The sequence below is a fragment of the Phodopus roborovskii genome, unplaced genomic scaffold (genome assembly GCF_943737965.1).
Source record: "Phodopus roborovskii unplaced genomic scaffold, PHOROB, whole genome shotgun sequence".
In the NCBI taxonomy this organism is placed as follows: Eukaryota; Metazoa; Chordata; class Mammalia; order Rodentia; family Cricetidae; genus Phodopus; species Phodopus roborovskii.
In genome coordinates, this window is record NW_026126409.1 from 31,389,864 (window position 1) to 31,403,401 (window position 13,538).

The 13,538-nt window shown below is 32.4% G+C and overlaps 1 protein-coding gene across 1 annotated transcript in view; it reads right to left on the bottom strand.

Moving 5' to 3' along the window:
* Positions 1–13,538, bottom strand: part of Sgcz (sarcoglycan zeta) — an 895,063-nt gene that overhangs the window by 131,752 nt on the left and 749,773 nt on the right. The window contains exon 3 of the mRNA XM_051182286.1: positions 12,928–13,029. Within this exon, the coding sequence (XP_051038243.1) occupies positions 12,928–13,029 (102 nt within the window). The remainder of the gene's footprint in view (positions 1–12,927; positions 13,030–13,538) is intronic.

Below are 13,538 nucleotides of genomic sequence, written 5' to 3' on the forward strand. Positions count from 1 at the left end.
TTGATGAAGTAAAAGGAAGCTTTGCATATGTTAGCTCCTAAAATAGTCCATGATTATGTTTATGCCATGGAAATGTGGGGTAATCTATTCTAGACAATACCATGGAAGACTTTTAACTCTGTATCAGTGTCAAATTCTGGTTCTATCATAGTTCATTGACATATGCTCACAGACCAGCTTTTTGGTTATTTGGAATTCTAGTTCCTCATCTACAAAATGTTATCATGAAATCATGTTCATAATAATAACAACAACAACAATAATAAATGACTTCTCTTCTTGAAGTCATTAAAACTATACTTAACATGTTCTATATAACAATTACCAAGTAAATATTAATTTTCACTAGAATGTTAGCATTGCTATTATTTTGTTATAGTCATGCTCAAAGGAAACATCAATAGAGAATATTAATACATAAGATCCTTATATCTTTCAAAAATTTTAAAGATTTCAAAATGCAGGGAATACACTGATCGCCTTCATATCCCCAGAGAAGTAATCATAATAATTTATCCAAGATAGATAGGTAGCAATTACATTTTAGAAATGATTCAGAAAATACATTTAAAGTTGTCATTTTAAAGTTAAATAAAGTTGTCAGAAAATATATTTAAGAAGGTAAAATTGAATATATATGACAAATTGTAATTTGCTTATTTCTAATGAAAATGAAGGGAAAGTCCTGAGAACAAATAATATGATAAAGAATGAATGCACTCAAATTTTACTCAAATCCCATGAATATTATATATTAAAACATATTTCATCATTTTATTTGTTTTAATGATTATGAATTTGATTCAAGAGAAGAAATAGTTAATATTTCCATAGATAAAAGTCTTAGGAAATATAAAATTCATAAAATAAAACCTTAATTCCTATTACCAAGTAGAGACATCAGTAATTTTGACACTCACATTCACAGTTATGTCTTCATCAGTGTTTTGGACATTTATGGAAAATTAAATGTATTAGTGTTGGCATAAAACTGCCAATAAAAAGAACTACTATATAATATAGTTGCCTTTTCTGTATATAAGTATATATATATATATATATATATACATATACATATATATATATGATACATATGTATCATTTGAATATATATGTATCGTTTCAGTTATTCTTTATTGTATTCATCTTCTACAAACTACCTCAGCCAAGGTCATCAAGGTCATATTCTCCATCTGGGTATAGCTATCATAATGGATTTCTTGAACACTTCCAGCAGTGGCCACAAAACATATAAAGTGACATTCTCTATGCTTGTTGTGACTCTTCTTCTTGAGGACTGACATTACTTAGTAGCAGATGTTTGGTAATTATCTATAAGGGAAAACAATAGCATTGTCAATAACCCTTAATGTTCACCAGATATCCTTGGGAACACCTTGGCCAATGACTCAAACAATGTAATCCACTCCTTATACTGGGATTTTTATTTGGTTGCATGTGACACCGTGCTGAGGCATTCTACCCCATTATATAGTAAATTCATTTAAATTATTTTTATAAATGTCTATATTTTAGGGAATTTCTAGAGTTGCTGGTTTCAATATGTATTTCAAAAAGGTCTTTTGTGTTAATTATCACTCCTCATATTCTCCCCTCTACCTTATTCTCCAAATTTGTTCTCCATTTAATTCTTCTGTCCTAGAATGTTTCCCCTTTGTCTTTCTATGAAACTTTTATATTTCCCCATTTTTGGAAGACTCTGGTTCCCCACAAGCTACATAACCTGTAAGTACATTATGAATTACACACACACACACACACACACACACACTTAGTGTTTAATATCCATGTGTAAGAGAATATAGGTAATATATTTGTTGGTTTGGGCATCCAAGATGTTGGTTGCACTAGTCAGGATGATTGTTTTTAGCTTCATCTATTTTTGTGCAAATTTCATTTCTCTTAATAGCTAAATAATATTCCATTTATCACATTTCCATATTTTTTTTGCATCGGCTGATGGGCATATATACTATTTCTAATCTGGCTATTATGAGTAGAGCAGCAATGAACATGGATGAGCAAACATCAATGTATGGTGGTATAGTAATATTTCAAAGAGTGGTATAGTTGGATATTGTGGTACATTTCTTTTCAGATTTTTTGAGAAAACTCTATAAGTTTACTTCCAAATTTGCTGTACTAGTTTGGTATTCCCATGAGCAATGAATAAGTATTCTTAATCTCCTGCATCTATGCCAATAATAGTAATAATGATGATGATGATGGTACCTAGTATATAAAGAGCTGACTATAATGTACAGTATGTAGACTTCTTATGTATGTTTGAGATTGTGCAAAATAGATACAGACAATTGGTATTAGATGATATGGGTATCAGGACTTAGATGATTGCTTTTTAAAATTTCACTTCCTATATATAGTAATTCCAGTCATGAATATTTACAGTAGCAAAAAAGAAAATGTCCAATTACTCGAAAGCTGTGTGTCTTTATTTGTTATATCAAATTTTTTTCTATTTTTTATAGTCCCCACTTTAATCAATAATACCCTCTAAAAGTAATTTACATTAAAATGTTATCAATTATTTTAAAACATTATTGGTAGTGATTCTTTAGATTTCTCCTAAAATATATCCAGCAATTAATTATTTTGTTTAAGCAAGAAAATGAAATTTTTTTGGTTTTCAATGTGAAGAGGTCACCTGTCCCTCTGTATTCTCAAGACTTCCTTAGTTCTCCCAGCATAGTCCTTCCCTTCATTGCCTAAGTGATAGGTTTCATAGTCTAAGGAAAATACATTAGAGTCACATGAAAGAATTCTATTGTGCCAGAATTACATCTTAATTACATACTTTGTTGACTCTGCATTTATTTATGCTATTTCTTTCAAATGCTTCTATAATTTCAGACACAGTCCACAGCAAAGCAGGTCATAAAATAGAAACACAAGAAGACTGTCCAGTGAGCAAATTGAATAGCTCAGTTCCATGCATGTGAGTTGGTCCCATATATTTGTCCTTGCATATGTGCATATCTGTGTATGAATGAATGTGCATGTATGTGTTCATGTGTACATGGATGCGAGTCCGTGTGTGTGTATGAATTTTTTTATCTCTGAATTTATCCCTGAAATTAAATATGACAAATTTTTAAAAATTCTTTCTTCAGTCACTTATTTAAATGTAGTCAGGAATGCAGTGGAATGCTACACAGTAACTAAATTAGGGCCTATAATATTGACGGTTATAGGAAGATTTATTAATTGCAAGAGGTACTTATGTAATATGGTTCCACTATTACTTGAGGAATGGTGTTGTAGCTGCCATATGTAAAAGTAATGGTATGTGAGTATCAGTGGAGCATAATATACAATTAAGAATCTGTCCATATTACTCTTTTTTTCACATAATCTTCCAATTGCTTTATTGGAATTTAAAGAAATATATATTTGATAGAAACATCCTGCTTGGTTCTGACCCTATAGTTCTCTGGAGTGGTTTACAAAGTAGAGACTTTTTTTTTGTGTCAGAGGTTTAGTCCATTTTCTTCTTCTTCTTTTTAATTTATTTTATTTTACATAATGATCCCAGTTCCCTCTCCCACCCTCCCTCTCTCCCTCTCTCCCACCACCTCATGCCCCCTGACCACCCTCCCCACCTATCCAACCCCCCCCCCACTCCACATGTAGGGTAATGCCTTCCTGGAGGGGTCATATAAATCTGTCAAGTCATTTGGAGAAGGGACTAGGTCTTCTCTCCTGCTTCTAGGTTAAGGGAGTATCTCTCCATGGGGGATGTGACCCCCAAAGTACTTTTGTGCACCAGGCATACATCCTGGTTCCACTGACAGATGTCCCTTAGACTGCCCAGGCTTTCTAACTGAGAGGAAGACATGTATGTAATAGTATATAACATTTGAAAACAAATCAAGTCCTTACATCACATTTGTACTAATAAAATGTTAACTCAGGGTATATGAGGGTACATTTATATTGCATATTTTTGATTCCTAGAAAAAACAAAGTATGACTAACATTGTGACAGGAAATCAATTAACTCACTATAAAATATAAATAAAAGTGGTATAGAATGAAAGAATTAAAAATGTGTGTAATGAGATAAATCTATCAAAAGATCATATTGACAGATGAAAGACAAATTATTGTTTGCACTATCAGAGAAAAGCCAGAATAAATTACAAAATTAAAAATACATTTTGAACTGAAAGATAAATTTGAAGTTAAATTTATTAAAAAGTTAAATAATCGAATTTAACCAGCTGTGACATAACATTACTTTAATCATAGTACTAGAGAGGGTGGGGCAGATGGATGTCAGTAAGCATGAGGCCAGCCTGTTTTACATAGTGACCAGACTCACAGATTTCCATGTCAACCAGTAATTCATAGTAAGACTGTTTTAAAATAAAATCTCAGAAATTGTTGAACATTTAATATATATGTAGAAATGCAAACTTACGGTCATATTATTAGAGAAAGTTTTATAAAGAGTAAAAATGTTTTTATGTTAAGAAGATAATGAAGAGAAAACGTGGAATTACAGAAATAAGTTACTGAATAGAGGAATAATAAAACAAGAATCTAAGTTCTGAGAGAAGAAAATGGAAAAAATTAAGAACAAACTGTACTAATTATCAATACATTATAAAGATACTGCTTATAAAAATCACACCAAATGTAAGAAAACCCGAAAAACAAATAACAAAATAAAACAAAAGCAAGAAACAACCAAACACTAAGAATACAGAAGTAAGTGTGAATGCATATTAACACATTATTTAAAATATGTTTATAGAATTCATGTATAACATGTAATCCAGATTGACTAAACTGTTTATGTATCTAATAGACAAAACAGTTCCAAATTAAGCTCTTAATTTCCCTCTGTTTCACATTTGTTTCTTACAGTATGAAGTAAAGCAATTGTGCAGTTATATTAAAATCTCTCCTCCATCATGAATATAATTTTCACTTGACAATCTGTACTTTCAGACTTTTAACCAATTTTGCTGATGATAAATATCCACTGAATTCTCCAATATGTGCAACACATCCAGGATGTGTTTATCTTTCTATAAATCGAGGATGACAGTTATTGGAATGACTAAAATGTTAAATTTAAATTTTAAACTTTTATTTCACTTTACATGAAACATAATAGTGTAGTATTAAAGTATCATGGGTTGTTATGAACTTTAATTTGCATGATGAAATAGTGATTGTTACAAGGCACAAGGCTGAATCACAAAGTCTTGGTTTGATCACAGAAATTAGAATCCAGAGCTCTAATGGGTGCCATAGTTAGTTACCATAATAAAAATTTGTTCACTCAATAAGATACAAAATTATTTGGTCTACCGCATAAACAAAAGCTAAATAATAGCACTTGTACAATGAGAATATCAAAAGACATGTTATTGTGGAAGGGGAAATTATGGTGGAGTCACATCCTTACACAAAGCACTAAAGGCAACTATTGATTTTTGGGAGAAGGAGAATTAGCCTCTACCAGATTCTTGTTGGCTGTGCAATGGAGAGTAGTCAGTCCTGAAACTATATACACATAAACAGCAAAACCAGCATAAGCAATATATACATATACATACATATACATGCACATATATGTGTGTGTGTATTATATCATGTAAACATATACTACTATATTGTATATTACACATATTTACATGTATATTATATATTAAATAATATATAAATTTACGTGTGCCTGTGAGTAACAAATACAAGAGAAGATATCAACTTGAGAATGGGGTCAAAAAGGGAGTTTGAAGAAGAACATCTGGATAGTTCTGGAGGTAGGAAAGGAATAGGGATATGATATAATTCTATTTCAATTAAAATAATAGTTTTAAAAAGTCAAAAAATGAAAAGATGTGGATTCCTACCAGACTAATGTGGTTTGATCATGCCAGACCACCTGAAACAGAGTACAAGGTGATCCTACATTCAAAACAGCTGGACGAAGCAGCGTTACAGACTACAGCCAGGATTTCTGAATCTTCTTCGAATCCCCCATGACAGTGCCCCTTACCAGCAGGAAGTAGTTTGGAACGAACTAAGCCCAAATTCCCAAATATTGTGTATAAATGTTTGTTTTCATTTAATTGGACTTTGTTATATAAAATAAAACAAATTAATAAAAAAAGTAAAAAAATATTCAAGTTACAGTCACAAAACAAGAAACTATAGTATGTTCTATGCAAGCAAGAGCTGAAAGATAAAGGAGTGGGAACTCATTCACAAAACTAGTCAGAAACAGGTGATTATACCCATTCACACCACTAGTAGGAATCATTATGTGGTTACAAAGGGATTTGTAATGCTACAAAAAAGATGGTAAGAAGAGTTTCTGAGCAATGTACAGGGATTCTAGATATTACTGAAAGAAGCCATACTGCCAGCTGGGAAGACACCATAATATTTAAAGGTGGTATTTACATGAGATCAAGAGTACCTATCATTATCTTCCCAGCAGGAATTTTTATGAAATTTGATGATGATTGAATTCATTGCAAAGAAAATTAATGCATAATTGGAAAAATGTTTTCATTCCACTGATAGCAAACAACTCTCCTAGATGTAAGAACACCCATAAAACTAAAGTTGTGTCTTTATGAATTATCAATATCACAGAATAGAGAGAAAACAAATGAAGATTTTGGTAATGAAGCATAGAGGACTAATGATAGAAATGAACTTTTTAGATTATGAAATTCAGGAAAGTTCTAGATCTCTTTCTCCCTCACTAATTAACAAATTAAACCACTTAAAATTTTAATAATTTTGTTAGTTTGTATATCCACCAAAGGTTGAACACAATTTAATTTCTGCATGGAGAAAACAAGATAGCTAGCAAAATGTTCTGAGATAGTCCAACTACTGGGTCTCTCTATGTTGCACAGGCTGAATTCTGGAGAGGACAGTCAGTAGGACCCATTGAGCAACTTCATCCATGCCCTGGATGAAGAGATTTATGGACTCCTCATACCCACAGATGATGGAACATATCAGTTTGCCTTTGTTTTCCTGCTCAGTCACTGTAGTCCAATTTATAAACTATACAGTAGTTGTTTTCCTTCAAAATTTAACCCATTGAAATATTCAAATAATAAGTGCTAAATGATTTGTTTTAACATTTATAAGCAATACAAAATTTGTCTAAATTTCATGTAATTAACATTACCATAGAACATAGGGATTAAAATATACTACAATCAAAAAGATGATCTAGAAATACCTGGGATTAAAACATCACTGCACAAAAAAATATATGGATTATTGAGAGTGAGGGCAAAATTCACATGTAGAAAGTAATTTCACAGAGTAGAAGATCTAGATGACAACTACTTATGGTTTGTAGAAAACCACAAAGCATTTTGATAATCAGATAATCAGAGAAATGGAGATCTACAGGTGATTGCTTCTGCTGAACTAAGGAACTCAGCAGTACAGGTAGAAGCAAGTAGCTAAGCAGAGTCCAATTGAAGTTCATGCACTATCAGCTGTTGCAAGGAAGAGGCCAGAAAATTTCTGGGATGTATAATGATAGCTCCTCTCATACCAACCAATCACCGAACAGCAAACAAAACTAAAGCCATCAAGTCACTCAAGAGTGAAAATTCCCCTGAAATGGAAAAAGTGATTTCAGATACTTCTCAGATCTCCAAGGCAACATTAAGTCATCAACAGGAGAAAAATAACATGTTTTTAGACAGTTATTACCAATAGTCAATGGTAAGAATAACTATACAACATTTACAAATATGAAGAAGAGGAAAGTTTCATTACTAATAATCCCAGAAAACACCAAAAGCATCATTCATATAGACTAGATATTTCAATAATTAACAGGCAAGCAAGTTAATTAACAATGACTTAAAGCAAGATGTCATCAGAATGGTAAATGCCTACTGAACTGTTCACCATAATGAAAATGCTAGTAATATTGGCTAAGCTACCATCTATAGTCAGAATCAAGACCAGAGTGTTCAGGTAATAAAGAATCAAAGCGGAGTGTAAATGTTATTGATTATGACAGCATTAAGATGATATTGTTATAAAATAAGTAAAAGTAGGGAAGGAGAAGTACAGATTTGAGAGGAGGTAAGCATCCCAAATTACACTGCTAGGAGGTAACAAAAGCTGTGTGACATTAATCATGAGGTTAATGCACCCAGCTTCTTAATCATATTCAGAGTCATTAATTCTTAACCACACAGACAGGTTTAAAATGCTATTACACTAAGATATATTTTATATAACATTTTCCTGTTAAATGGCATGTTGATTTAAATTAGCATGTGCATGTTTCACTTTACATATATGTTTTCTCCATAATTTTATTTATTCAGAAATATTATATAACTAAGGTGAGGCTGATTAAATATTAGAGTGCTGCTCAATTCTGTTGTTTTACAATATAAAGACATTGGAATTAGAATGATACATATTATTTGAAATTTGGATTAAACAGGTAATACTACAAAAGTCACATAATTTTGTCAGATTAAACTTCCAGTTGCAAATAATGATAATGATTATCATAATGAATTAATTATGGAGTTCCTATGCTATTTATTTATATAAATTGATATGGATAGGGGGAAGGGCATATTAGTAGGGGAGATTTGTTATGATACATGAAAGAGGCAGAGAAGGAACTTACCATGCTACTACATAGGATTCAAAGACACTTGCTCTGATAGATTTGCCTATGTCTTCATGTATGAACTTGAGAAAGACCCCAACACACACAGCACTGAACTAATATTAACCAGACACTGAGAGAGAAGCACAGCACTGGACCCACGTGCTTGTACATCGGAAGAGCAGAGTTCTTCATACTTTGTTCACTTGGAAGCCTAAAGGCTGCCTTCCTGTCCATATACTGGAGTTAGAATTATCTGAGGGTGGCTGCTTGATAATATCTACTATCTTGTAATACACCATTCCTGTAAGACGAAGAAGCAATTTAAGTAAAAGATCATTGGCTGGGAAAAAAGTAAACAATATAATGTTATGATTTCCATAGCCAAAGATGGTTAAGGGCTCAATAAAATGACACAACACAAATTTTACTGTTTAGATTCAGTAAAAACACATATTATTTAGCCTCATTAGTATTATGCACACTAACTACATTAAAATGCAATTGTCTTAATTTCCGGATGTCCTAATGTGAGACCATGTGCCTTGAAGATATATGTGGAATATTATCAGTAATCATTTTCTTTAAGTAACCTAAATTATACAGTTTTTGTGTTTTTCCTATCTGGAAAAAACAAAACCCAAAAAGCCAAACAAAACTAGGCATCTAATTTCACAAACCACCAGCAAGTGTTTCAGTTCTGAAAGCATTGCTTAGTGTTTTTTGAATTTAAAAATTTGTAAAAGGCATTGAATCCTAAGTATGTTCAAGGTAGAATATACACTATATATGTTTAAAAACATTTACTGTGGGCCATTTAGAAAGGTTTGAGTAAAAATGAGTAATATAGAAAATGTTGTTGATAATAGAAGATTATCTGTAGTGGAGTGTGTTTGTGATTGTGTGTGTGTGTGTGTTAGCAGCTGGAGAGTGGTGAGCATGAGGAAAGTTTCCTGTGGAATTAAGTCAAGCCCATGTGTTATCAGCTAGGGTAATCCAATGTATGTTTGGAGATAGCTATACTTTCTGTCCAGAGGGATATTGCTTTCATGTGTTGGATTAAATTTAAAAATAACTATAAAACCCACACTAGTCCTGCAATCATCACGAAGCCTCAAACCTATCAGTTTGCTAAGTGCCAGGATAACAGGCTTGAGCCATTATGCTACCGGAAAAGGATTTTAAATACTATCATTTGGCTAGATACAAAGAGGCATCAGGCTATAATGAAGAGTGGAAATGTGCAAAATTCAAAATATTATGATGTTACATTATCCAGGGTATTGGGGATCTTTTAAGGTGATTTTTATTTTAATAGATTTCCTTACCTGGATACTATAGGAATTTGGCAATTTTCTATAAATCTGAATACATGAAAATGTATGAGAAGATTGCTCTGGCAAAAAGATTTAGAGGGTAAGAGACTTGCTCTTGCATTGTCAATTACTTGAGTTTAGCTGGTTGGCCCCACATGTACACACACATGTATGTGCGTGCGTGCACACACACACACACACACACACACACACACACACACTCCCCTACACAACACAACAGCCACAAATTACAAATAATTGTAACAGCAATTAAGAAAACATGGGAAGATGCCTACAAGCATATATCTCAAAAATTAATTAAAATTCCTTATTCCTTATCTAGTATTACTAGTGACTTGTGTGTAACTTCTGAATCTAAAAAACAAGCATTTGAATGTGTTCTACCTTCATTGACTTGAAAATTAAAGCTGAGAAAAATTGTGTGCCTGACTTCATCAAAGAGTGGAATAAATAAGCTTACAGTCAGGATAACAGCTATATGAACTCAATAGCAAGTGAACTGTAATGTGAATTTTGACTATAAAATAGTTATTTCCCTTTATATTTTGTAGGGTATGTATAGAGAAATCTTCCAAGGAGTTTCCTTTGTAATCTATTGTCAGTACAGATGTCCCTTCTTGTCACTAAGGTCACAACCTCCCATGCTTCACATTGCTTCTTAATTACCAGCAGGATAAAATTGGAGATGTAGAGATTATCAGTAGCAATTATTGTGAACAAGGGTGGCAGCTCTCCATCTATAAATGGAGACAATTGCAATAAATGTCTATAAATGCAAATATTTGCAAATGTTTGTGAAGCTGAGATCAGTTATTCTAACTGCTACTATGTCACACTTTAGGCTACAAAGTTGGTATTCTCTATGGAATCCAGAGATGGGGTCAATTCTCATCCAGGTGTTCAAAGAACAACATTTGTTATACTCTCAAAAGTGCCCACCTTAGAAGATAAATTTATAGCTGTCTGAAGGGCATAGGTCTTCCCATTTTTTAAGTTGTCTTCCTGGAGAGACAATACAAATAAGCCTGGGTAACTTTAGAGGTAATTTACCATTGCATTGCTGCTTCTGGACTTACTAGTAAGATGAATTTAAATGAAAGTGTGTGTGTGTATATATGTGTGTGTGTGTGTGTGTGTGTGTGTGTGATTCTTACCTTTTATCTAGGTTAAGAATTTTTTTTCTGATTTTTATATGTGAATTTTAATTTTACTAAATTAGTAGTGGCCAGCTCTGGAGGTATCTATGATATGTGTGAATGTGCATATAGTGGAATACACTGATTATATATATATATATGTATATATATATATATACATATATATATATATATGCATTTTGGACCAGTTTTCATGAGTAAAATTAATCTCAAATATTAAATATTCATTTTTAAAGTTTAATCTTTCACTGTTCGGTATGAACACATGTGCCTATTATTTTATGTCTTATTAAAATCTGTGAATAATATTAAACTAAATTTGTGCTATTGAAAGTATACTCAATAAAGTCTATTCAATATAGTTCATGTGTTTTAATAGTGGTTGACATAACTGTCCCAAAATTTAAAAATAAATTCCATTCAATGTACTTTTATATTGGTGGAAAAAATACTTAATGAAAATTACCCAAATTTTACCAGAGAAATCACTTAATATATTATCTAAGTAACACTGAAGCATTATTTTAATCTAAAAATTAGTTTTACGTGAGGTAAATCTGTGGGAATTCACAGAATTGACTCCATTTCATTTTAACTTAAAGTCAGAGAGTTTTTACCTGCCATTGCTCCTTCAAGGCCAAATTGCATGAATGCAACAGGATTCTTGGCATGGGATATAGTCCCTGCACGTCCTGCCTGAACAATAGGATATTAACTCAGGAGATAGTTGCTTGATCTTTTGAGTATTGAGAAGGTAATTAGGCTTGGTTGTTCTTTGTATCTTGGTAAGAAAGTCTTTTGCCTTCTGTCCCTCTTTTGATGGGGGTATAAAATGACTATGCACAATAAACAATGGTGGTTCCTTACTCTCTGGCTCTGGATATCCTCTTCTCTATCCTGTTATCCTGTCTCTCTCTCTCTCTCTCTCTCTCTCTCTTTCTCTTTTTTCTTTTTCTTTTTAGCATCTTTAACTGTCATTTCTTTTTTTCAGCATTTTTTTTTTTAATTTTAAAACAATCTTTTCTCATTTTACATACCAACATACCATTTCTTAATCCACAGTCCCCATCTCAGGTATGAACATGGGCTATGTACGACACAAATCTGTTTCCCTAACTTTTAAATAATAATCTTTTCATTCTGCCTTAATAAATTCACTTTCATGAATATGGATCAGAAAACATCCAGATAGATGGGAGATACACTGATGCTATAGACAAGTTGATTCATTCAAGGTAACACTCTTCAGTCAAAATTTCATTTTTCTTTTAGCATGCTGCTGTATTTGTAGCATAACATCCACTCATTTATGCAAAGTATAAATGCTCTGGTATTAGTTAAAATAAGAAATTTAATTTATTTTTTCTAACTTTGAGTTGTGTCTTGGAAATGCATTTGCATTTAAGGGGAAATGTATAATACACTGAATTGAAATAATCCACATGTGCTTCCTCGGAAAATCCTTTAAAACTCATGAAAGCCTCTTGTGCAAATGCTGCCCTTTCATTTAGCATCAAGTGACAGAAGAACACAAATCAAAGGCTAAAAGCAGCAAAGAACTTCACTTCAAATGCTCTCTGATTTGCCAATTCGACGCTAACTCTTTCTATTGTTCTTACATTGATTACTTTAGTTTCTTCAAATAAATCTTTAGCTTAAAGAAATTAAATGCAAAGGAAGGGGATAAAGAGATGGGATGCTCCTATGCCGAGGGAAAACATTAGCTCTAAATTATCTTAGAGTAAGCCAAAGCCGTATCACATACCTTTCGAGAATGAATTTCTTTCACATACAATGGAAGTAGAAACTCAGATATACCTTCAAGTCGGATTCCCTTCTTGGTGACTCTCAGATTTCCCATACCATCCTACAAGCAATGAAATATAGTTCACTTTTAGGTTAATTAGAGAATGCGTATCTGGCCAAAGTTTTCTTAGGGCTAAATTTAGAAAACAGTGAGCTCAAATCCAAGATGATTTAAGAAAAAAACGAGATTTGGATTTACTTAAGTAAAGATCACAGCATTTTGCATGCAATAGAGGGCACTGTTTTCATGAGAAGAGGATGATAAAGGACCTGGTAGGCCCCCCGTTATGATTTATCTATGAATAAATACTTCTTTCATACATTAGTTACAGTCTTTATTAGCTATGGTACTTGTTACCTGACTATTACTAAAAGTTTACAGATGTGTAATAATATTGTTAAGAGTATAAGGCTTATCTACAATTTCCAACAGTTCAATTGAAAACCTGGTGCATCAGAAGGAAAATCACGAGGAAAAAAAATGTCATGTCTATAGCAAACAATTGTCTCTGGAGAGATTAATACAGTAAAAAAAAAACAATGTCAATGAGACAGAATTAAAACAGTGTT